Source organism: Megachile rotundata, chromosome 3 (assembly GCF_050947335.1).
Source record: "Megachile rotundata isolate GNS110a chromosome 3, iyMegRotu1, whole genome shotgun sequence".
Taxonomy (NCBI): Eukaryota; Metazoa; Arthropoda; class Insecta; order Hymenoptera; family Megachilidae; genus Megachile; species Megachile rotundata.
Window position 1 is genome coordinate 8,993,534 of NC_134985.1, and position 25,428 is coordinate 9,018,961.

At 35.2% G+C, this 25,428-nt stretch overlaps 1 protein-coding gene and 1 long non-coding RNA gene across 3 annotated transcripts in view; one reads left to right on the forward strand and one right to left on the reverse strand.

The window, feature by feature from the left end:
- Positions 1-25,428, forward strand: part of GluRIB (Glutamate receptor IB) — a 377,596-nt gene that overhangs the window by 262,629 nt on the left and 89,539 nt on the right. Inside the window, exon 6 of one of the 2 annotated variants that reach the window (XM_012288273.2) lies at positions 4,279-4,408. In XM_012288273.2, coding sequence (XP_012143663.2) covers positions 4,279-4,408 — 130 coding nt within the window. Of the gene's footprint in view, positions 1-4,278; positions 4,409-15,681; positions 16,358-25,428 lie in introns of those variants that run through there. The other variant, XM_076529680.1, reaches the window with a different exon arrangement.
- Positions 12,385-25,428, reverse strand: part of LOC143264111 (uncharacterized) — a 404,244-nt gene continuing 391,200 nt past the window's right edge. The window contains exon 4 of the long non-coding RNA XR_013037606.1: positions 12,385-13,707. This is a non-coding gene — a long non-coding RNA (uncharacterized LOC143264111). The remainder of the gene's footprint in view (positions 13,708-25,428) is intronic.

A 25,428-nucleotide genomic window follows, 5' to 3' on the forward strand; every position in this document is an offset into this window, starting at 1 on the left:
CCAAATTATAAATTCCTCAATTCCCAAATTTCTCAAATCCTAAATTCCCCAAATTCCCCAAATTCCAAATTCCCCAAATTCCAAATTCCCCAAATTCCAAATTCCCCAAATTCCAAATTCCCCGAATTCCAAATTCCCCGAATTCCAAATTCCCCGAATTCCAAATTCCTGGAATTCCAAATTCCCCGAATCCCAAATTCCCCAAATTCCAAATTCCCCAAATTCCAACTTCCCCAAATTCCAAATTCCCCAATTCCCAAATTCCCAAAATTTCCCAAATTTCCTAAATCCGAAACTCCCCAAATCCCAAATCCCCCAAATCCCAAATTCCCCTTACCCCAAATTCCCCGAATCCCAAATTCCCCAAATTCCCCAAATTCCCCAAATCCCAAATTCCTCAAATCCCAAATTCCCCATACTCCAAATTCCCCGAATCCCAAATTCCCCAAATTCCCCAAATTCCCCAAATCCCAAATTCCCCAAATCCCAAATTCCCCAAATCCCAAATTCCCCAAATCCCAAATTCCCCAAATCCCAAATTCCCCAAATCCATATTCCCCAAATCCAAATTCCCCAAATCCAAATTCCCCAAATCCCAAATTCCCCACATCCCGAATTCTCCAAATCCTAAACTCCCCAAATCCCAAATTCCCCATGCTTCAAATCTTCCAAATTCCCCCGAATTCCACAAATTCCCTGAATTCCCCAAATTCAGCCAACTTCAAATTAACCTTCGTCCCAACTACCCCTTACCAAATCATTCCATCATAAAACCTCGCTAAAAATTTGCAACAACGCAAACATCCCGTAATCAATCACGATTCTCTTTTCAAGTCACCCAGATTTACCACCGATCCGGAATTTCTGTAAAGACCCCGTCGATAATTAGCCCGTTCAAAGCCTGGCGCTCGTAAATTCGTAAACGCGTACCGAGAGGGTAAAACATATTACAATTTGAATATCGGAATGAACAGAGAAAGGGGTTGAAAATTTATTCGCCGCATGGTACGGGCAACGGTGGTGCATTTATCGGTCCGCGGTACCACTTGCAAAACTGATATCGTACGTCCATATTGGACGAATGGCGCGGTCGTATATTCTGCCGCGCACGTAAGTGTGCGTTTTTATCCGAGCTTGTGTTTTCGTGTATACACGCACGCGTGTACGTACATGCAGCTAAGTGAACACCGTCGACCGCGCAACGAACGTCCGTGTCGTTTAAATGCTAATCGCGTAGTAATGCTAATTCGAGGCACTGCGTTCTTTTTCCGCTTTTTGGGCTGTCCTTTCTCTCGCATCTACGGCGCTCGGACCCGCCATTTATGCGGAGAGATCTTTTTCAATTTCCACGAGGCACGCTATTTTCCTGTCACTGTATCGCGATACGTGACGTTGCTTTCTGACGTTTTTTGCGGGAAAAACGCGCTGTTTTTGGAGGGAGAGATTGTGAAAAGGTGGAGTCGTTTTGGGTAAGGAAATTTTGATGGTGTTTAGGTTTTCCATCAATGGGGGTTTAGGTTTTTGACAATTTTGGAGTTGGAATAAGTATGAGTTTATTATACTTTTTCTTGATTTTTGGGTGTTCAATTTTGGTTTAGGAGTGGGAGCGTTTTTGTGGGATATTTGAAGAATAATTTGAGAGTGTTGGAAGTAGAGTTTGTAAAAATTTGAGAGTAAGGGATTTGCAATTTGAGGATGCAGATATTTAACAAGCTGGAAATTAGTGAATTTCAAAGTTTGGGAATTTAGAAATTTGAGGATCTGGAAATTTGAGAATTAAAAAATTCGAAGCTGCAGAATTTCAGTATTTGAAAATTTGAGAGTGATAGATTTGTAAATTTGTAAATTTAAAAATTTAGAAGTTTAGGAATTTAGAAAATATCTTAGGAATTTGTAAATTCCCAAATCTTCAAATTTAAAAGCTTGAAAAACTTGAAAATTAAAAAATGTGAAAACAAAAATTTTAGAATTTGATTTTTAAATCCGCCTTCCAAATAAATAATTATTTCACTCCCCTTTACAGTAAATAAAAGAAGGAAAATCTTGAAAAAAAAATAATTTGTGGAATGGTACAAGTATTTTGTTGGAGTTTTGAATTTACGCGCTTTAAAACTCTTAAATGAAGAAATTCGCGGTCCTTCGTTTTCTGTTTTTGGTTGCCGTGCAGCGTTGTGTGTTTGGAGAACCGTTGGTGACTTCACGTTTTACAATGCCCGGCGTCTTCTTGTAATAATTTATTTTGCGTGTTTTAATAAAAATAACTGTGTTCACTATTAAAAAACCATCATATTTCTATTTATTAAGGTATAAATATTAAATTAGTTAAATGATGCAAATCTGAAAACGTTACTTAAAATCTTGATGCAAATGTAATGCATATATGTATATCACTGGAAGTAATTAGTAAATAACAACAAGCAATTAGGAAGTTTGGATGGGATGTGTTACTACCATACATCTCATACATTGTAATTAGTATAGAATAATAGCATGGAACGGCATCATAATCGCGAATACCGATAGCAGCTATTAAACTGTCAACTTTGTTTCGTTTTATGTGTATTCACATTTTTTTATTATTTCATTAATATTTTTAAATGTAAACAATTTTTGTGTTCATTAATTTACTTATTTTCAAGCTCCCCATTTTTTAAGTTTTCAAGTCCATAAAACTTGAAATGAAATGCCAAAATTTCTAAAATATCAGATGTTAAAATATTTGGTTTTATAAATTTCCAAGTACACATACAAATTTTATATATTGAAATGAACAAAATTCTCAAATTTCAGAATACCTAGATTACCAAATACCAAATCTCCCAAATTCCCACAAATCCTCAAAATCTCCCCAAATCCCATGGTCCCAAAATTCCCCAAATTCCTAAAAACTCATCGAATTCGACAAATTCCCCAAATCCCAAATTTCCCATATCTCAAATTCCCCATATCTCAAATTCCCTATATCCCAAATTCCCCATATCCCAAATTCCCCATTTCCCAAATTCCCCATATCTCAAATTCCCCATATCCCAAATTCCCCATATCCCAAATTCCCCATATCCCAAATTCCCCATATCCCAAATTCCCCATATCCCAAATTCCCCATATCCCAAATTCCCCATATCCCAAATTCCCCATATCCCAAATTCCCCATATCCCAAATTCCCCATATCCCAAATTCCCTATATCCCAAATTCTCCATATCCCCAATTCCTCATATCCCAAATTCCCCATATCCCAAATTCCCCATATCCCAAATTCCCCATATCCCAAATTCCCCATATCCCAAATTCCCCATATCCCAAATTCCCCATATCCCAAATTCCCCATATCCCAAATTCCCCATATCCCAAATTCCCCATATCCCAAATTCCCTATATCCCAAATTCTCCATATCCCCAATTCCTCATATCCCAAATTCCCCATATCCCAAATTCCCCATATCCCAAATTCCCCATATCCCAAATTCCCCATATCCCAAATTCCCCATATCCCAAATTCCCCATATCCCAAATTCCCCATATCCCAAATTCCCCATATCCCAAATTCCCCATATCCCAAATTCCCCATATCCCAAATTCCGCATATCCCAAATTCCCCAAATCCCAAATTCTCCATATCCCAAATTCCCCATATCCCAAATTCCCCATATCCCAAATTCCCCATATCCCAAATTCCCCATATCCCAAATTCCCCATATCCCAAATTCCCCATATCCCAAATTCCCCATATTCCAAATTCCCCATATCTCAAATTCCCTATATCCCAAATTCTCCATATTCCAAATTCCCCATATCTCAAATGGCCCATATTCCAAAATTCTCCAAATTCCATAAAATTCCCCAAATTCCCCAAATTGCCAAATACCAATATACCCAAAATCTCCAAACCTCAAACTCCCCAAACCTCCGTTCCCCCTTCTCGCAACTTCCCAGATCTCCAAACACAAAATCTCAAATTTCCAACTACCCCACCATTCCACTCCAATCCCAAACATCTACCGCTCAAAATTCCGCGAACAGTTAACCCAATTCCGAACATTCGATTTCCCTAGAAAAACCTTCACGCTTGCCGCTACACCGTTTCAGCACATTCAGCAAAAACATAGTTTCACTTTCTACGAGCCAATAAATATTTACGATGGAATTTATCCCGTGACGGTCACGCAGCGTTTAACGTTTCCCTAGCGATTACATTTTAGTACAAAACCTATCGAAATCGAATATAATCTGAAAGTCGAAACACGCGACTGTAACCGTAGCATTTGTTACGTCACAGGTTCTGACACCGTCCTCCGGTCTCCTGGATTTCGCCATAAGTATGCGTCCGGATTATCATCGCGCCATCATCGACACAGTGCGATACTACGGCTGGAAGAAGATCATCTACTTGTACGACTCCCACGACGGTAAGTCCCTAGACTACGCTGGCTTCCTCATGCATTTCTCATTTTATAACGTGGCCTATATAGGTCTACGATGGTCGTTTCTGTGGCTCGCCAACCGGTACGTGGCCATTTGTATTTTTATTTCGCCCGGTTAAGGATCAGAGCGAGTGAGCTCCCCGATGGCCAACTTTACAGACAGATATCGGGGAAAATCAGCTGCAGCCGTTTGCTCTGCAACGCGCGTCCGAATCGTGATCGTAGGATGGTAATCAGGGTGGGTCAAAATGGGACGCGGATGGGAAGACGCTGAACGCTTGAGGAGAGCCGGGGAAACGTATGCACTGTGTTTCATGGCTGGGATTTGGATGTGGAGGGAATTGGATGGTTGAGGATTTCGGGGATATATTAATTTGCGAGTTTGCGGGTTTATCGGGGATCGTGACTGTAAATTTCGGGATTCTTTTTAGTACCGCGGTGGTCGTTTTAGGAATTTCATTAAATATTTGGGAACTTTATTCTTTCAGTTTTATGTATGCGAAAATTCTTAAATTTTTTTAGAGTTTGAGGGTAATTGGGAAGTTGAGAGATTGAGAAATTGAGAATTTGGGGAATGTGGGGAATTGGCAATTTGGGGAATTTGGAATTTGGGGAATTTGGGGAATTTGGGGAATTTGGGAATTTAGGAAATTTGTGAAATTTGGGGAATTGGGAATTTGGGAAATTTGGAATTTGAGGAATTTGGAATTCAGGGAATTGGGAATTTGAGGAACTTGGGGAATTATGGAATTTGGGAATTTGGGAATTTGGGAATTTGGGAATTTAGGAAATTTGTGAAATTTGGGGAATTGGGAATTTGGGGAATTTGGAATTTGGGGAATTTGGAATTTGAGAAATTTGGAATTCAGGGAATTGGGAATTTGGGGAATTTGGGGAATTAGGGAATTTGGGAATTTAGGAAATTTGTGAAATTTTGGGAATTGGGAATTTGGGGAATTTGGGGAATTTGGAATTTGGGGAATTTGGAATTTGGGGAATTTGGAATTTGGGGAATTTGGAATTTGGGGAATTTGGAATTTGGGGAATTTGGAATTTGGGGAATTTGGAATTTGGGGAATTTGGAATTTGGGGAATTGGGAATTTGGGGAATTGGGAATTTGGGGAATTTGGAATTTGGAGAATTTGGAATTTGGAGAATTTGGAGTTTGAGGAATTTGGAATTTGGGGAATTTGGAATTTGGGGAATTTGGAACTTGGGGAATTTGGGGAATTCAGAATTTGAGGAATTTGAGATTTGGGGAATTTGGGGAATTTGGGGGATTTGGGGAATTTGGAGAATTTGCAAAATTTGGAGAATTTAGGGAATTTGGGGAATTTGGATATTTGTGGAATTTAGGGGATCTTGAAAATTTAGGTAATTTGGGGAATTTGCAAAATACAAATTTTGAAATTTCCGAAATTCAAATTTGAAACTGCAAAATTCAAAATTTCAAATACAAAAGTGAAGAGTTTGTATATAAAGAATTTCAACGCTTCAAACGTTTAAACTTTCCAAGTGAAAGCTCTGAATTTTAGAATATTGGAAATTTTAAATTTAAATCTCTAAACCATGAAACTCTTAGTAATTTTAAAATTCATAAATCTCAATTTCAGAATTCCTAAAACCCAAGTTTTCACTTTTTGCATGTTAGAGCCTCACTAATCAATTACTCCATACCTAACACAATTTCCATATTTCCGTCCCTATAATTTCACCAGCCACGTAACAAAACTTCGTAGTACTTCAGTAAACAAATAAGATCATAAAACTGATTAAAGCGGTAGGTAATTACAAGTTGATCGTCAATTATTATCGGCATATAATTGCAAGGCAGATTGAAATCCTTGATTCGAGAAGGTTTACCAGGAACGTTTCTCTCTGAATAGACAGATAATTAAGGCTCAATGTCGCGCGTTCATACTTGTGCTATTTAAACACCTACATAGAGGATGGTTTTTTCTTTTTCGACCAATTATCATATCGCATAAATGACGCGAAACGTATTATGGTCTCTGTAACGATTTCTATCTGAAGGAGGAGGGGGATAGAGTTCTCAATGTCGGCCACATTTTCGTTTGCATATTGAATCACGGTCGAAATGAAAAATCGGACTTTTGCTGGTTAGTAGACCGTGAAGGTATGAAATTAAAATTAACACAGTGTCGTAGTTAGTCATGCAAATGCATTTCCTTCTCGTACAGTGGCTAAGGATTGATGTTGCCCGAGGACATTCGACGTTCATCGGGCTGAGAAACGTTTCCCTCGGCTCGCTCCTATTTCGGTCAATTTAGCTTCTGGACTGATGTTCCGGTAGGATTTCAATTAAATAATTCGTTTGGAATGTGAAAGGAGAAGGATTTGAGTGTTATGGGATTTGGAATTTGTGGAATTGGAGATTTGGGAATTGAGAAAATTGGGATAGGAGGAATTTGGGATATGGGGAATTTGTGGAATTTGTGGAATTTGTGGAATTTGGAATATGGGAAATTTGGGGAATGTGGGGAATTTTGGGAAATTTTTGGAGAATTTAGGGAAATTTCGGGAATTTAGGAAATTTGGGGAATGAAGAAATTTTTAGGAAATTTAGGATTTGTAAAATTTTAGAAATTTGGGGTATTTGGGGAATTTAGGAAATTTGGAGGAATTTGGGGCATTTAGGAATTTTTGGGAAATTTAGGATTTGTGGAATTTTGGAAATTTGGGGAATTTAGGAAATTTGGCGGAATTAGGGGAATTTAGAAATTTTTGGGAAATTTAGGATTTGTGGAATTTTGGAAACTTGGGGAATTTAGAAAATTTGGCGGAATTAGGGGAACTTAAGAATTTTTGGGAAATTTAGGATTTATGGAATTTTGGAAATTTTGGGAATTCGAGGTATGGGGAATTTAGGGAAATTTGAGAAATTTTGGGTATTTTTAGGAGATTCTGGTGGAATTTGGAGATATTTTGTGAAATTTTGGGGAATTTTGGAGAATTTGAGGGAATTTGGTGGAATTTGAGGAGTTTTTGATATCGGAAATTTGGGGAATTTGTGGAATTGTTGAAATTTAGGGAATTTCGGATTTGGAGAGTTGTGAAATTTGAAAATTGGGAAATTGGAGTATTTGAAAATTTTAGAAACCAAAGATTACGAAATTGGAAAGGAGAATTTAGAAATTTTTATGGGAAAATTTGGGATCTTGTGGAATTTGGAAATAGGGAATTTTGAAAAGTTGTAGAATCTAGAAATTTAGATATTCGAACATTCGAAAATTCTGAAATTTGGAAACTTGAGAATTGTGAAATTCCAAAATTCCAAATTTCCCAAATTTCACACATTCCCAAATTCCCCAAATTTTCCAAATTCTCCAAATTCTCAAAATTCTCCAAATTCCCCACATTCCCCAATTCCCAATTCCCCGAATTCCAAATTCCCCAAATCCCAAATTTACCAAATCCCAAATTTACCAAATCCCAAATTCCCCAAATCTCAAATTCCCCAAATCCCAAATTCCCCAAATCCCAAATTCCCCAAATCCCAAATTCCCCAAATCCCAAATTCCCCAAATCCCAAATTCCCCAAATCCCAAATTCCCCAAATCCCAAATTCCCCAAATCCCAAATTCCCCAAATCCCAAATTCCCCAAATCCCAAATTCCCCAAATCCCAAATTCCCCAAATCCCAAATTCCCCAAATCCCAAATTCCCCAAATCCCAAATTCCTCAAATTCCAAATTCTCCAAATTCCAAACTCCCCAAATTCCCCAAATTCCAAACTCCCCAAATTCGCCAAATTCTAAATTCCCCAAATTCCCAATCCCCCGAATCCCTCTATAATTAAATATCAAATACAAAATTCGAATATTAAATTAAAAAATTAGATATGAAAGTATAGAAAAAATTTTTGTTTCTTCCATAAAAACAGAAAAAATTTGCTTACAAACATGTAATGGTTTCCTAACATTTTTCTCTTTGTTTTTTTTCGTTTAATCGTCGTTGCGCTGGAATATTCGCAATAGTTCACAACTAACCGATCATGTAAATCCATTCCCACGTTTTTTATATGAAATTTTCACAATCACCTCGACAATCTTTCAAACTCGATTGCCTTCAGCAGATACCGATCGTGTGGAACAATCAATTTACTTTAAAAGTTACGCAAGTAATTGCTTTTTCAATGGTATATCAACTTCAGAATCGACATAGTTTTCTCTCTCACTCTATTCATTTACAACGGATACTTCAATTAAACGTCAATGCAACATCGTGCATTTTAATCCCAAGCGTCATAATTCAATCCGATTACTTGATGGTTAATTTTTATTGCACTCGGGTGTTCATAAATCCATCAAGTTGACATGCAAGATGTGATATGTTGACGTGCAAGATTTACTCCTGATTTTTTGCTGCATTGTGTGTATTATTATACACACATTTTTAAATAATGAGAACTTTAGCACGTGTGTATTATTTTCAGTTTTTATTTACAGACTTAACACGTTGTCTGAATACGGAATACTGTCACACTGCAGTAATAGAAAATTTAATTTTCAACAATTTTGAAATTTGTCATTTTTATTTTAAACAAATCTTGCCAAATATGTTCATAATATTTTCCTATATTTACTATTCATAGTTCCAAGTATTTAACACGAATATTTCCAAGTATGTACGTGAAGAAATTCTCAGTAACGCAGGTAATAGATTCATAAATGTCAGACATGCATGATGTGGTAATCGAGGTGTTAATTATGCAGCATTACGAGACAAATATTATAAATAACGGTTGTCACCGTGACAATTGAGATTTACTGTTGCAAATCGTGTGAATAATTAAGGTTAACAGTTACGCGCCGTATGAATAATGTTAACAGTCATAAACCGTATGAGTAATTAATATTAACATGTGAGTAATGTTAACAGACATGGACCGTATGAATAATTACGATTAACAGAAGCATTTAAATTGTACTTAAATTTCGTTAAGTAGTTACACAGTCTAATTATACATAGTTACAGAGCAAAGATAAATAATTTTCAATTATAGATAATGTCAATAAGTGACGTTAATCATAAGGTATATACATAATTGAGGTTAACCGCAGACTACATGAGCAACTAATACTAACAGTCATAAATCATATAAATAAAAGTAACAGTTGTATCTTAATTTTTCGTAAAGTTCGTCAACAAATGACATTTAAATTATACAGAGTTACAATACAAAAATAAATACAAATTTTTAATTATATACAGCATCAATAAGTGAGGTTAATTAGAAGTCATAGACACAATTGAGGTTAACCGCAGACCATATGAGCAACAAATATTAACAGTCACAAATCATAGAAATAAATAAAATTAACACTTAATTTTCCTTGAAGTTCGTCAACAAATGCGCACTCTATACCGAATTTCAACACAAAGATAAATATAAATTTTTAATATCAAACAGCATCAATAAGTGAGGTTAATCATAAGTCAGCAAGTGAGGTTAATTACAAGTCACATATAACTGAGGTTAAACCACACACGCAAGATTAAGTCATAACTCACATAAATAATTATGGTTGCGTCTCCAAGTTCATCGTCTAATTACAGCTTAATTACAGCAACAATACAAAGATAATGAAATAACATAAGAAATACATTTAGGTGGAACGTCAACGAAAACAACGCGTCTGGTTCCATGGGAACGAATCAGTCAAGTTTCTGTGATTTGTCTGAATCATTAGCCCCAAAAGTGGAGAAGGAAATTTAATTACTTAATGAAGCCGGTAGAACGATCGTTCGAGCGAAACGATTAATCACCCGCCTCTTCGTGACTGTTTCGTGCCTTGCCGGTTTCCGTTTCATTATAACTCGGTCACGCGCCCCTAAAGCTATTTAGGATTCCGACCAATTGCTCTTCTTCGACCAGTAAACTTCGATAAGAACGACCGTCCCGTTAACGGACCGAGTTTAATTACCGAATGCAAATGCAAATATACTTTAGGGACTGTTGTGCCTTCCTCTTCCTGCAACCTACGTGTGTCGTACCTAGATTGTCCTTCCTGACTTACCGTTTTACTTCGCTTTACACTTTCGAGTCTTTGGTGACCGAAGTAGTGGAAATTGCTAAGATAAGGGAATTTATATTATTCGGGGCTTTATTTGTTGGTTATAGTAATTATTGCATTGTTAAGATGTTGGTGAAATTGTGGATTGATATGGAGTATGGGAATTTATATTGGGTTATTTAGGTATTTGACCTACTGAGTGTAATTATTGTACTCGGGAGACTCTCATTTGTGTGTTACTGAAATAGTGAAAAGTGGCGATGTGGAGAGTGGGAATTTATATTGGCTTATTTTGACATTTGATCTATTGGTGAGGTGTAACCATAGGGGGGGTAACTATTATACAGGTTGTCTCACAACTAGTCTAGGTCCCTGAAATAGTAGCTGACGTGATTCTGAATAAAATTTCCCTTTGCGAAAATGAGATTTGAAGCTTCGTTTTTGAATTATTAAGGAAAAACACGGATCAATCAGAGCGCGAGGATTATTACGCGTTGGACTACTACGCGTCGAATATCCACGCGTTGGATTACTAGGCGTTGGATATCCACATGCTGGATTACTACGCGTTAGATTTCTACGCTTAGAATTACCACGCGTTGCATTATTACGTGTTGGATTACTACGCGTAGAATATGCACGCGCTAAATTACTACGCGTTGGTTATCCACACGCTGTATTAGTACGCGTTGGATTACTATGCGTAGGATTACAACGCGTTGCATTACCACACGTTGCATTACTACGCGTTGGATATGCACATGCTGGATTACTACGCGTTAGATTCCTACGCTTAGAATTACCACGCGTTGCATTATTACGCGTTGGATTACTACGCGTAGAATATGTACGCGCTAGATTACTACGCGTTGGTTATCCACACGCTGTATTAGTACGCGTTGGATTACTATGCGTAGGATTACAACGCGTTGCATTACCACACGTTGCATTACTACGCGTTGGATATCCACATGCTGGATTGCTACGCGTTAGATTCCCACGCGTTGCATTATTACGCGTTGGATTACTACGCGTAGAATATACACGCGCTAGATTACTACGCGTTGGATATCCACACGCTGTATTAGTACGCGTTGGATTACTACGCATTGGATTACTACGCATTGGATTACTACGCGTAGGATTACAATGCGTTGCATTACCACACGTTGTATTACTACGCGTTGGATATCCACATGCTGGATTACTACGCGTTAGATTACCACGCATTAGATTCCTACGCTTAGAATTACCACGCGTTGCATTATTACGCGTTGGATTACTACGCGTAGAATATACACGCGCTAGATTACTACACGTTGGATATCCACACGCTGTATTAGTACGCGTTGGATTACTGCGCATTGTATTACTACGCGTAGGATTACCACGCGTTGCATTACCACACGTTGCAATACTACGCGTTGGATATCCACATGCTGGATTACTACGCGTTAGATTTCCACGCTTAGAATTACCACGCGTTGCATTATTACGCGTTGGATTACTACGCGTAGAATATGCACGCGCTAGATTACTACACGCTGGATATCCACACGCTGCATTAGTACGCGTTGGATTACTACGCATTGGATTACTACGCGTAGGATTACCACGCGTTGCATTACCACACGTTGCATTACTACGCGTTGGATTACCACGCGTTGGATAACTACGCGTTGTCCGAAGCTACCGTTCTCGCGTCTGCGCACGCGTAATCCTCGCGCTCTGATTGGTCCGCGTTTTTCCTTAATAATTCAAAAATGAAGCTTCAAATCCCATTTTTGTAAAGGGAAATCTTATTCAGAATCACGTCAGCTACCATTTTTGGGAACTACAGTTGTGAGACACCCTGTATTCAGGAGACTGTTATTTGTGCATTAATGAAATCGTGAATATTGGCGATGTGGAGCATGGGAATTTATGTTGGGTTGTTTCGATATTTGATCAATTGCTTACAGAGGTTCTAATTATTATACTCAAGAGACTTTTACTTATACATTACTCAAACAGTCAAAATTGGCGATATGAAGCTTGGGAATTTATATTGGGTTATTTGACTTACACCGGGTGTAACTAATTACTATACTCAAGTGACCCTTGTACATTACTGTAACAGTGAAAATTGGTAATTTGAAACATTGGAATTTATATTGGGTTATTTAGGTATGTAGTCTGTTACAGCAGATGTAATTATTATCCTCAAGAGAATCTTATTTATTATTGAAATAGTCAAAGCTAATGAAACATGAGGATGGAAATTTGATTTGTTTGTTGGTTACTGTGGGTGTAACTAATTATACTCAAGTCTTGTTTACTCAAGTCTTATGTTACTAAAATTGGAAGATATGCTAACATGACTGGGAACTTCTATTGGATTATTTGGACATTTGACTTTATTACACCAACCATAATTATATTTAAGCAAATCTTACTTTGTTACAGCTGAAATAATGTCAACTAGTATGAAACACGAAAACTTATATTGAATTATTTTGCATATTTAATGTAATTATTGCCCAATTATATACCCAACAAAGTCTTTTTAAAGACAACATCCTTTACTACCTCATTTTTATGTATATTAATACTACTTTAACCTTACCAGTATTTGACATATTCTAAAATAAAAAACAAGTGTACATCATCTCCTTACTCATACATTTCTAAATTTTCCTACAAAAATAAATGTCCTAAATACAGTCGTCACAGTTGAATTCCACGGACAACTTTCCTCATAGCCGGTTAACCTAAGCCTGTTCTTCCGCAGTTTCCTTATTTCGATTTAACTTTCAAACCAACGGGGATTCCTTCGCATCTACGTTAAAAAGCAGTTGCATCAAGAATTATTGTTCTTTCAATGTCAAGTTACTGTTGAAACTCTTCTCAAGGTGATCCGTTCACGAAACTGAACTTGACCTCGACTGTACATGATTATATCTCGAAATCAGAACGTTGGCTGGCTCGTTCGAACCACCTGTGACTTACGAAACGCCATTTTAAATGAAGTTGGCCCGCCTCGGCAATTGACCATTCAAGGCCATCGAGTTACTGACCCCTGCGATACATTCCTCTCTATCTTTTTCTCGTTTTGTTCCAAACTGAACCTGTATTCTACCCAAAATGGCGGGAGCACTCAGCTGTTTAGCTTCTGGCACGATTAAAAGCGGTTTCTTCAGAATTGATTCACTCGATTTTTAAGAGTTGAACGATGTGTTGGAACCGTGGAAAACACTGCATCATTTCTGTAAATAGAAACATCAGTGACTAAGATATTTATAAATACAATCATTAATTTTTTAATTTTTCAATTGTGTCGATTGTGAAGGACTGTGAACACTGATTAAAATGTATTTAAATTAAATTGTTAAATTGTTGAGTGAGCATAAATGCAAGTCTAGTTAAATTTTTATGTAAAGGTAAATGTAAATTTTGAGTGAATTATGTAAGTTAAATATTTAAATATTTTAATGAAGGTGAATATAAATTTTTTTGTGATTTGTCATTGAACGAGCCTTCGAGTGTCAAAATTTTGCTACAAGCATAAAAACAAGAAACTAACAAATTTGTTGAAAATTCTTCACCTCCACCTTTTGAATAAACATTTTAAATGAAACGGAATAAACATTAATTCTCCGTAAGAGAAATTTTTGCAAGTATTTACAAACTTTTAAAACGGTTTATTTGCAGTATCATTTTTTCGATTGAACGCTTTTGTTATTTTGTTAGTATTTATACAAATGACGCAATCAACAACTGATACAGAATAGTGTGTATTTAAAATGGAATACGATTTTTGCGAGTTTATTTCACATCTCAAACAACGAACGAATGTTTGAAACAGAACTTTAATCGCGCCGCAGATTCCGAATTAATAAATTCGTTTATTTTAACCGAGTTGCATGGAAAGTTTCGAATATGTTTGCATACCGCTTTAAATTCTGTGTTTCATTCGATAGTAAGCCATTGATCTCCGTTACGATAGAATGTTGAATCGACTAAAAACAACAGAAAAATTCACAGCTATCGAGGTGAATTTTTTTCGAAGTGTTCGTATTGTTTGGAGAAGTTTGGCGGAAACAATATGGGGGCCGAAGGGAAATCAATCAAACAGCAGTGAACGTGTAACAAAGATTTCTGTTTGTTGATTTTTTTGGGGGCTACAGTACTCTTTTGTATTCCTACCTCGAAATTTGGACATTGGCGTATTTGATGGTTTAAATACAAAACTTGAGTGATCGATTTTTCAATTTATGATTTTGACATTGTTTTTAAATTTTGAATTTGCAAATCGCAAAATTTTCATGTTGACAATTTCTGTATTTGTAAATTCAAAATGTTTACTGTGTCAGATTTTTAAATTTCCAAACTTGCAATGAGTGTGTGCAAGATTTGCTAAATTTTTTAATTCTAAAATTTTTGTATATATGTGAAGACAAAATTCGCGAAGACACAAATTAATTTACAAATTAAAATATCCCTACATTCTAAGATTTTCAAAATATTTCAAATTAAAGAATTTCTACATTCTAATGCTTCTAAAATAAAATATGAACAGGTCAAACAATGTCTAAATTCCATGGTCTCTAAAATATCTCCAAAGTAAATAATTTCTAATCTCAAAAATCTCTAAAACAAAATATCCCCAAATCTCAAGATCTCAAGAATAAAATATCTCCAAACTGAATTGCTTCTAACCTCAAAAATCTCTAAAATAGAATATCCCCAAATCTCAAGACCTCAAGAATAAAGTATCCCCAAACGAAATTGCTTCTAACCTCAAAAATCTCCAAAACAATATATCCCCAAATCTCAAGATCTCAAGAATAAAATATCCCCAAACTAAATTGTTTCTAATCTCAACAATCTCTAAAACAGAATATCCCCAAATCTCAAGATCTCAAAAATAAAATATCCTCAAATTAAATAATTTTTAACTTCAAAAATCTCTAAAACAGAATCTCCCCAAATCTCAAGATCTCAAAACTGAAATACCCCCGAAACTAAATAGTTTCAAACCTCTAAAATCTCTAAAAGAGAATATCCCTAGCTCCCAAGATCTCAATAACAAAATATCTCCAAACCCCAAAACATCCAAACTCCCCAAATTAAAAAGCCCAAATTGCAAAATTTGAATTTGCGCCAAAATAAAATATCCCTAAAGTATTCCTAAACTCCAATACCTCCTATACGCACAAATCTCCCAAAAGTCTTCTAATTTTACGGTCAAGAGAAATATACCGTGTCTTCGATATACGTCAGTCGAAGAGGATTTTCCACGAATCGCTTCTCGTTTAATCCGTCATCTTTACTGGATCGACCGGTTTTCGCATCGTACGCAATTAAATCCCAACGAGGAAAAACAATCTCGAAACCACAGACTCGTCGAGGAAAATCCTCGTGAAACTAGAATCGATTTTTGTCTGACGAACTTTCGTCGCGAACAAGAATCCGCAAGAAAACAACGAACGTCGATCGACCGCGTCATTCGCGGTTTATAAAAAGCGAAAGGAGTGGGAATCAAAGAAAATCACCGGCTGTTTTACGTGTCTACGTATCGCGAACGAGTTCAGTTTCCTTTCTTGCCGTGTTCGAGGATGAGATCGACTGCCGTCGAGACCCACGCTGTTCCACGTTCAAATTTCCCGCGTTTTTCCCTCGCGCGCACGGTTCAAATTCATGAATGAAAAGTTGCGCGAAAATCAAAAGTGACACACGAAATATGACCGGAAGGAAGTAAACTATCGATCTGTGATCGAGTTTTTTGGATCAAATGAAGAATTCGGGAGAAAAGTGAATATATTCGAACCGACTCCCACAGTGAAGTAATAGTTTTCTCAAAAAGGATTAATCTATCGTTCGAGGCTTTTGACTTGAAGAAGTGGACGCATGACGGTAATTTATTTAATCCCTTGATGGGTCATTTAGGGGCTTGATTAATCCCTAGGTAACTCCTCGGGGTTTCGTACGATGAATCATTTAATGGCTGTGCGGTTTTGAATAGTTCAATTAGGATGTGGGATTGATATGCATAGATGAAATATAAATAGAGCGTGCGGGTAGGATAATGTATGCATAAGTAATATTTCAGAATGTATTAACGTGATTGATTTGATTTGCTCGAGCATGTGGATACGCTCTGATGATCAATGAAATTAAAAATCTTGTGTCGCGTGATTTGTTATTGTAATTTTACATTCTCTCGTTAAGGAGATTAATATGTATAGATAGTGAGGAGTATTTACATAGATAATGTACTTTGATTTGAAATTGATTTAAGCGTGCTTTTTATTGTTTGGTGACATGATTGCATTTTAATTTTAATTTTTTCTTTGGGTAGTGGACGTTGATATTGTGCATTTTTTGTGGTAAATGGTTTTCTCTGATACGTTGGTGTGTTTTGATTATTAGGATATTTAAGAAAGTTGTGAAATTTTATATGAATAGAAGGACTTATGAGAACAATTTTTGCAAATTTCTCAAGTTTCTAAATTATCGATTTCTCAAATTTCTCGAATTTTAGAAATTCCAAATTTCAAATTTGGATCCTTGGAAATTCTTGAATTTGTCAAATTCCACAATTTCAAATTTTCAAACTTGCGAATTTCTGAATTTTCAGATTTTGACTTTTCAAAAATTCTGAATTCACAAATTCTCAAATTTGTAAGATTCAAATTTTTAAAATTTTTAAATTTCTCAAGTCCCGAATTTCCAAAGTTTAAATTTTCCAAATTCCAAAATTCCTCAAGTCTCAAATTTCTAAGGTTCAAACTTTCCAAATTCCTAAATTTCTCTAACCCCAAATTCCTAAACTCTCAAATCTCTAAATTTCCAAACTTCAAAAATTCTAAATTTCCAACCTTCTAATTGTTCCTAACTTTCTCAGATTCTAAACTGGACACAAATCGCAAATGTCTCACATATCATCTCATTTGACGTAACCCTGATTTACATTTCAAAAATGCAAATTTTTATCGACTGGTTAAATTTTCCATTTACTTTTCAATTTCATTTTCAATTTGTAAGTGCATAATACAGACGGGTTTAGTTGTTAATAACAGCCTCGTGTAAACTGAAATATGTTGAAGCTATTATAGACAGTTTTAGAAACGAAGAACCTTCTATGTCGTGTTAACAGCTTTTCAACGCAGACGCGTGAAACCGTGATAAAAAAACAATTACGATTTTTCCACATACGGGTATACTAACATCGTTTATTACCCAGACGATAACGAACTTGATGACACCGTAACGACTGAAATGTCACAAGTGCGATATCTTGGTCGCGAATTAATTTGACGGGGTCGCATTCTGCAGATGACTCTGCTTAGTAAATTGTAATTGATTAAACATAGTTCGAAGAACTTGGTGATTGTTCGATTTATTGCATTTTAATTATGCAGGGGACTTATATAAGCTGTAATCAATTTTATGTCAAATGTAATGACACTAGGTTACTATCTTAACACTAGGTTTACGATACGCGTTATTCAGACACATATCGAATTTTGTTAGGAAAATTACAAAAACCGTTCGCATTTTTATTTTACTGTACTGACTTTTATCCAATGACAAGGTAAATATATATTGAAGTCTATTTTCTTCAAAAGCTTTGAAATATTGAAACTTGCTATGTGGTATACCTATCTCTACGGATGTGCGACAATTTCACGCGATCGTAATGTAAATAAAATTTTTAGTAAATTAGTTTTACCCACGCAAAAATTACAACAATAATAAATATGAATGCACCGACAATACCTTATAAACGACGGACTTCGCTAGTCCGGGGTCGTACGCGGTCGGCTCAGCCGGTATGCCGGGTTCGGACCCGGGGTCGCAGTACAAATCGCAGTTCGCAGGGTAGAGGGAAGTAAAAATATGAATGTAGAATATTGAAGTAATGTACTAAAATATTATTGAATAATAAAAACTTTCTATAAATATCTCATATTTTCATTTCTTGTAGTGTTTAATTATACTATAGCTTTCTAAGTGGTTTTTCTTTAAATGTATTCGTTCGTCAAATTGACGTAAAGATAGCTATGTAATTGTTCGTAAAGATAGGTGTATACGAAATGTAAATCTAGTGCAAGAGATTTCTTTCCAATCAATTTAAGAAAATTTTATCACCCAAGTTAAATATATCTATCACACCAATATATAAATACTCGATTAAAAACGGGAACAATAAACTGATCATAGCATTCACCTCATTTGCAATAACCTATCCGATAAGATAAGACAAATGTTCCAAGTCTGCGAGTTGAGCAACAATAAAATGTTTGGTTACACATCGTGCGATAAAGTGTCTTTGTTAGTGAAATTACGTAACCGACTAATCAGAGGAGCACGGTAAATGTTGCTACAATCCGGGCAGACGTTTTACAAAACATTCTGTTACGAGTTTCACGAGAAGTCGACCAACGAATCAACGAATAACGAAGCCAATTTGGGGCTTGCGTGGTGCATCAAATTTTCTCTTGCATATCCACTCGAGCAGCAGTTTGCTTCTCAACGGCTCGAGAGGTTTTGCTTCTGTAACATGTTTCGGACGATGCTCTATAGAAACAACTTGTTTACAACGGTAAAGATGTACACTCTGCGATTGTAAATAAATTTACGAAATATTCGCGTTCTCTGAGGAGATCACTTTAATTCTGTTAATTATTTAATAGCTGGTATTCGTGTTGTCGAATTCTTGCATTTCGATCATTTGATCATTTTTAATATTATCAATTTTTTTAACTGTAGGTTTCGAAATTGGAGGATTACAAGTTTTTTTGATTCTCAAATTTAAAAATGTCAAAATTCTTGTATAACTTATATTACTTCCTGATCGCAAAATCATGCAAGATTCTAGAATGTCACACTTTCCAGATTTCTACATTTTCTGACCAATTTTAAAATTTATAATATTCCAAGTTTCCAAATTTTCATATTCTAAGTCCTTCAAGTTTCAACACATATTTCCAAATCCTCAATTTTCCAAGTTTCTAAATTTTCCAAATTACCTAATCTTCGAATCCTCCATTATCGTAAATTGGAGAGGGTAAAGCTTCTTCGAAAATTATAAATCGCAACGTTAAAAGTTTCATATGGAAATGGAGAATAAGAATGAACATTTCGCAGTAGCGAATCGGTAAAGATCCGTGCCGCGTTAATTAAGCGAATCGAACGAAAGAGAAGAATGGAAAACGTTCGAAATTGCGAAGCGACGAGAAAAAAAGGAACGCACGACGAAGCTTTGAGCGTCGAGTGTAACTTCGTTTCCGGTTTTGCGATTTATTAATCGAGACTCGCGCATTTCCGTAACAGAGGAACGGCCAGATAACTCGGGACAATAATTCAAGCACTCGTCCGCGCTGGATTTTCTTTCCTAACTAAATATTCTGCTGGGGGAAAAACAGTGTCGTAAATTACACGGGGACTGGGGATACTTTCGCGGAAAAATACAATCTTTCGGGATTGCGCTGCTCGAAAGGGAAACTGAGATTTGCGAGGAAAAGATGAAACTGAATGCTTCGATAAATTATGTACTTTCGAATGTGAGTTAGGTTCTGCGATAAAATTCGGTTATTGAGTGCTATGGTTCTAGTGTGATTTTTTTTTTTGGTTAGTAAATCAAACGTTGCGTTGGAGTTCTTTTTTGGAAAATATAGAAGATGTGCAGTGAATATTTTTGGTTCAAGTTTTTTTAGAGGAAGTTTATTGAATAATAAATATTTGTATTGTTTTGAGAACGTACAAGTATAATGGAGTTTGAAAATATTTTGTTAATTCAAACTTAATTTAGATTTTGTGAGTAATGATTTTAAAGATGTTTATGATTTTGTAATATTTTGATATAGTACAGAAAATTGTAATTGCTAACGACAAGAAATATGTTAATTAACAACGTACAAATATTACAAGTAACTGTTTGGTTGACAAGTTCAGAATTTATATTTCTGTAATGAAATACAAGAGATATTTGCAATACCATGCACAGAAGGCTAATTATTTTTACACTAATTTTTAACTATTAATATGGATTTGATATTATATTACATAGCATGAATTATAAATTACTTAAAATTGATATTAAATTTCACAGAATAAATTATGAATTGCATCAAGTTAATAATAAATTATATAGGATATATTATAAATTTTGTCAGATCAATATTAACTTGAATAACATAAATTAAAAATATTATTGAATCAATATTAATTTGTGTAGTGCAATAAGTTAAAAATTTTATTGAATCAATATTAATTTGTATAGTACAATAAATTAAAAATTTTATTCAATAAATATTAATTTGTATAGCATAAACTAAAAATATTATTAAACTAATACTAACTTGCACGAAATAAATTATGAATGATATAAAATGTATACCAAACTACATTTATCAAATCAAAAATACTGTATTGTAGAAGGTAGATATTAAAACAGTAGTAGTAAAAAAAGTGTTAATCGGATCACATGAAATAACAAAAAACAGAAGGGGATTCCTGCAGAACAACGTCTAGACAGTATATTTAGATGCACGTTGCATCGACACGACATTATGCAATCGCGGAAGATGCATTATCTGTATTACGAATCGGCGTAATTACATCCTTAAACGCCAGTTGGAATTGCGTAACGATCTCACGTTAAAATTGATTACGCGTTTTTCTTTCAGCGATCCTTGAAATCAGCCTGAGGGAGCATTGTTTCTTAACATCTAAAAACATTACAATTTTGATCCACATACTTATTTTTTTAATTTTCAGTTCATTTCATTTTGTTAGGCGCTATTTATGGCTTTATTTTATTGAGTGTTGTGATGTATCAATATTATTAATTAATATTTCACAATCTTCTAGATCCAATATTTTATGGGTATGACATTATGGAGTGCAAAAATTTTCAAGGTTCTAAAGCTTCAAAAAATCCAAAATCACGAATTTCAAAGTACAGAGTATCAATGTAATAAATTCCATGATACTACTAGCTATAAAATACAAGAATTTCTAAATTTCGACATGACAATCTTTCGAAACCTTGAAGTCTCAAAGTTTTAAAATTCCAAAGTCCCAAACTTGCATTATGCCAAAATCTCGAAGTTCTAAATTTTCAAAATCCCAACTTCTCAAAGTTAAAAAGTTCTGAAAATTCATCTCAAGGTAACTTTTCAAAGCCCCACAATTTCAAAGAGCCAAAACTCCAAAGTGCCAAACTTGCATGATGATAAGATCTCAAAGTCCCAAATTTCCCAAATCCCAAATTACCAATATTAATCTCAACGTGCCAAATTCCAAAATCCCAAACTCCCAAAATGACAAAATCCCAAAGCCCCCAATTTCCATTACACCAAAATCTCAAAGTTTCGAATTTCCAAAATCCCAACTTCTCAAAGTTAAAAAGTTCTGAAAATTCATCTCAAGGTAACCTTCCAAAATTCCAAAATTTCTAACATCCAGAACTCCAAAGTGCCACACTTGCATGATGATAAGATCTCAAAATCCCAAATTTCCCAAATCCCAAATCCCAAATTACCAACATTAATCTTAACGTGCCAAATTCCAAAATCCCAAAGTCCCAAAATTCCAAAATTCCAAAATTCCAAAGCTCCTAATTTCCATTACACCAAAATCTCAAAGTTCCGAATATTCAAAATCCCAAATTACCAAAATTCCCAAAACAATCAATCCTCAAAACCCCAAAATCTCAAAACCAAAAATGTAAAATTCTAAAAATCTCTCAAAGATACTCCTCAACATGTCTAAAGACATCTGCAGAATATACCTCATTTGAGTACACCATTTGAGAGTCACTGTTCTAATTTAATTGCACCTATGAAAATACTTCCTTGCACGTTGAAATTTTCCACTTATCTACTTACGCGTCGTTTTATAACCCGACTACTAAAAGCTCAAAGTATTCCATCGCAGATAACGTAATAATAGCTGATGCAATTTAATCTCACCGACATAACCGTGTCCTCCGTGTTAAAATTTTCCTTATCTACTTTCACTGGAACCTCATAAAATAACTGCTAAAAATTTCAAGTATCCAACGACGCATAACTCATCGAATTTGCCGATAAATTGAACGACGCTTATCAGCAATTACGGATTAATTGTGCAGTGATGTTAATGAACGAGATTTGCGCGCTAATAATAACAACGATAATAATGATGCAATAAACGACGATGCAGCTGCATTATCGACTGGAGGTTGACAGAAACGGACAGATCGAAGATCTGGGTCGGACATTACTACGTTTTGATAGATAGAAGTTGACGACATTAATGATATGGTGAAAGTCATGGAAATGTGGAGGAATTTTATACATATAATTGTAAAGGCGAGTGACGAGGCGGACATTTTTATATTGTGAGCGGGTGGAGCCATAGGTATTTTGGGACATGGAAATTTGGGGACGTAGGAATTTGGGGATATAGCGATTTTGGTATGTAGAGATTTGGAGATGTAGCAAATTAGGAACGTAGCGATTTGGGGATGTAGGAATTGGGGGATATAGCAATTTAGGGACGCAGCAATTTGGGGACGTAACAAGTTTAGAATATAGCAAATTGGGGACGTAGAAATTTGGGGATGTAGCAAATTAGGAACGTAGCGATTTGGGGATGTAGGAATTGGGGGACATAGCAATTTAGGGACGCAGCAATTTGGGGACGTAACAAGTTTAGGATATAGCAAATTGAGGACGTAGAAATTTGGGGATATAGCAAATTAGGAACGTAGCGATTTGGGGATGTAGGAATTGGGGGACATAGCAATTTAGGGACGCAGCAATTTGGGGACGTAACAAGTTTGGGATATAGCAAATTGGGGACGTAGAAATTTGGGGATATAGCAAATTAGGAACGTAGCGATTTGGGGATGTAGGAATTGGAGGACATAGCAATTTAGGGACGCAGCAATTTGGGGACGTAACAAGTTTGGGATATAGCAAATTGGGGACGTAGAAATTTGGGGATGTAGCAAATTAGGAACGTAGCAATTTGGGGATGTACCAATCTGTGAATGCAGGAATTGGGGAACGTAGCGATTTGGGGATGTACCGATCTGTGGGTGTAGGAATTTGGAAATGTAGCGATTTAGGGATATATCAATTTGGGGATGTAGCAATTCGGTAATATACTGATTTGGGGATGTGCCAATCTATGAGTGTTGGAATTTGGTGATGTACCGATTTATGAAAGTAGAAAATTGGGTATATAGCGAATTAGGATTGTATCGATTTGAATATGTAAGTATTTAGAAATGTGGCGATTTGGGGATATATCAATTTGGGGATGTAGCAATTCGGTGATATACTAAATTGGGGATGTGGCGATCTATGGGTGTTGGAATTCGGTGATGTACCGATTTATGAAAGTAGAAAATTGGGTATATAGCGAATTAGGATTGTATCGATTTGAATATGTAAGAATTTAGAAATGTGAAGGTAATTAGTAATGTATTAACTTAAGAATGTAAGAATTTAGAAATATAAGAATTCATTAATATAAGTATTCCTAAATATCAAAATTTGGAGATATTACTCTTGCCTTAATTAGTGTATATGACCGCTGGAACTAATTCTACCGCCGAAAATACGTGTGAGGCGTTCATTTTCTCTTTCAAACGCTTGAGTCAGTCTCTTCACGCGTCATCTTGTGGTTGAAGGTACACATGGTTTCAAAGCGTTAGTTTTATTAAATCAACACGAGTTCTTATTAAACTGTACGCAATTCTTTATTAACACTAGAACTACCAACCAGTCAAAATGACTGGTTTCAGATTTCTCATTTTAAATTACAAAATTTTATTGTCGTGATTCTATGGAAATGTTATTTGATGCTTTGGTATTTATTTATTTCCCTTTTTATTTTATTTTTCATTCTTCGATAAACGAGCATTTAGTGTCGGTAGTTCTAATGTTAATACATGTCTAGAATTTCTTTCTGAATACAAAATGAAAATCTATAGAATTGGAAAAGTGTTTAATACAAATTATGTATTGTATTATTTAAATTAAAGGAAAATTCAGTATGTTCTAAATATAGGCTACTCTTGAAATTTTCTACATTGATAATAAATCTACATAGATATTTTGGAATGTTAAAAAGTGTGCTCGAGAAGACCATAAAATAAATTTAAATGTATACATCTGTATAGTTAATTTTGTATTTGAATTTGAAGACCGGAATACCTTATTAAGTTTTAAGTATATCCGTTTTAACGTGTTTCCCTGACAGTTTTCAATTTTTCGAATTTTTGCCTTTTACGTGGACCGCGGAATGTTACTCGATAAATTATAAACGAGCGTGAGAGGAAAACTCGAATATAAAAAGAGGAAATCGCTGAAATTACATTTGCATCCCGTAAATTCTGAAAATTTACTTACGGAACGTGCGATTGAATTTCGGATATAAATGTGAGATGTTTCGGATGATTGCCAGAATTAAATACAATTTTAATCAGTGAACTTGATAAAATGATAATTAGTCAAGTTAAATCCACGATGTTCACATGCTTTTGTACGGAATTATTTATAGTTTGATTTAATAACAATTTTCGTTTAAAATAAATCAGTTGTCAGATTATTTAACTCCTCTATATTGTTTGTCTTTTCAAGCAATCGACTTCATAATAAAAATATAAACAAGATATATTATGTATTTTATTATAAAATTGTATTCTGTTATGAAATTTATACGAATATCTTACTATCGGACTTTATGATATTTTATTTTTAATTTTTATAGTATTGTTACAAAAATATAAATCTTTTACTTAGGATAACTTTGAGACGAACTAGTGAATGGGTCAATAATATCACAATAGTGTTATCTCAGAAACAAATGAAACTGCTTCCTTTAAGGCACAAATATCTACCTCAACAATTGCCTCGTTTATCAGCCATAACCTCAAAAAGGTGAAGAAATATTGCTCAACAAAATGGATCTCGGAATAGTGAGGC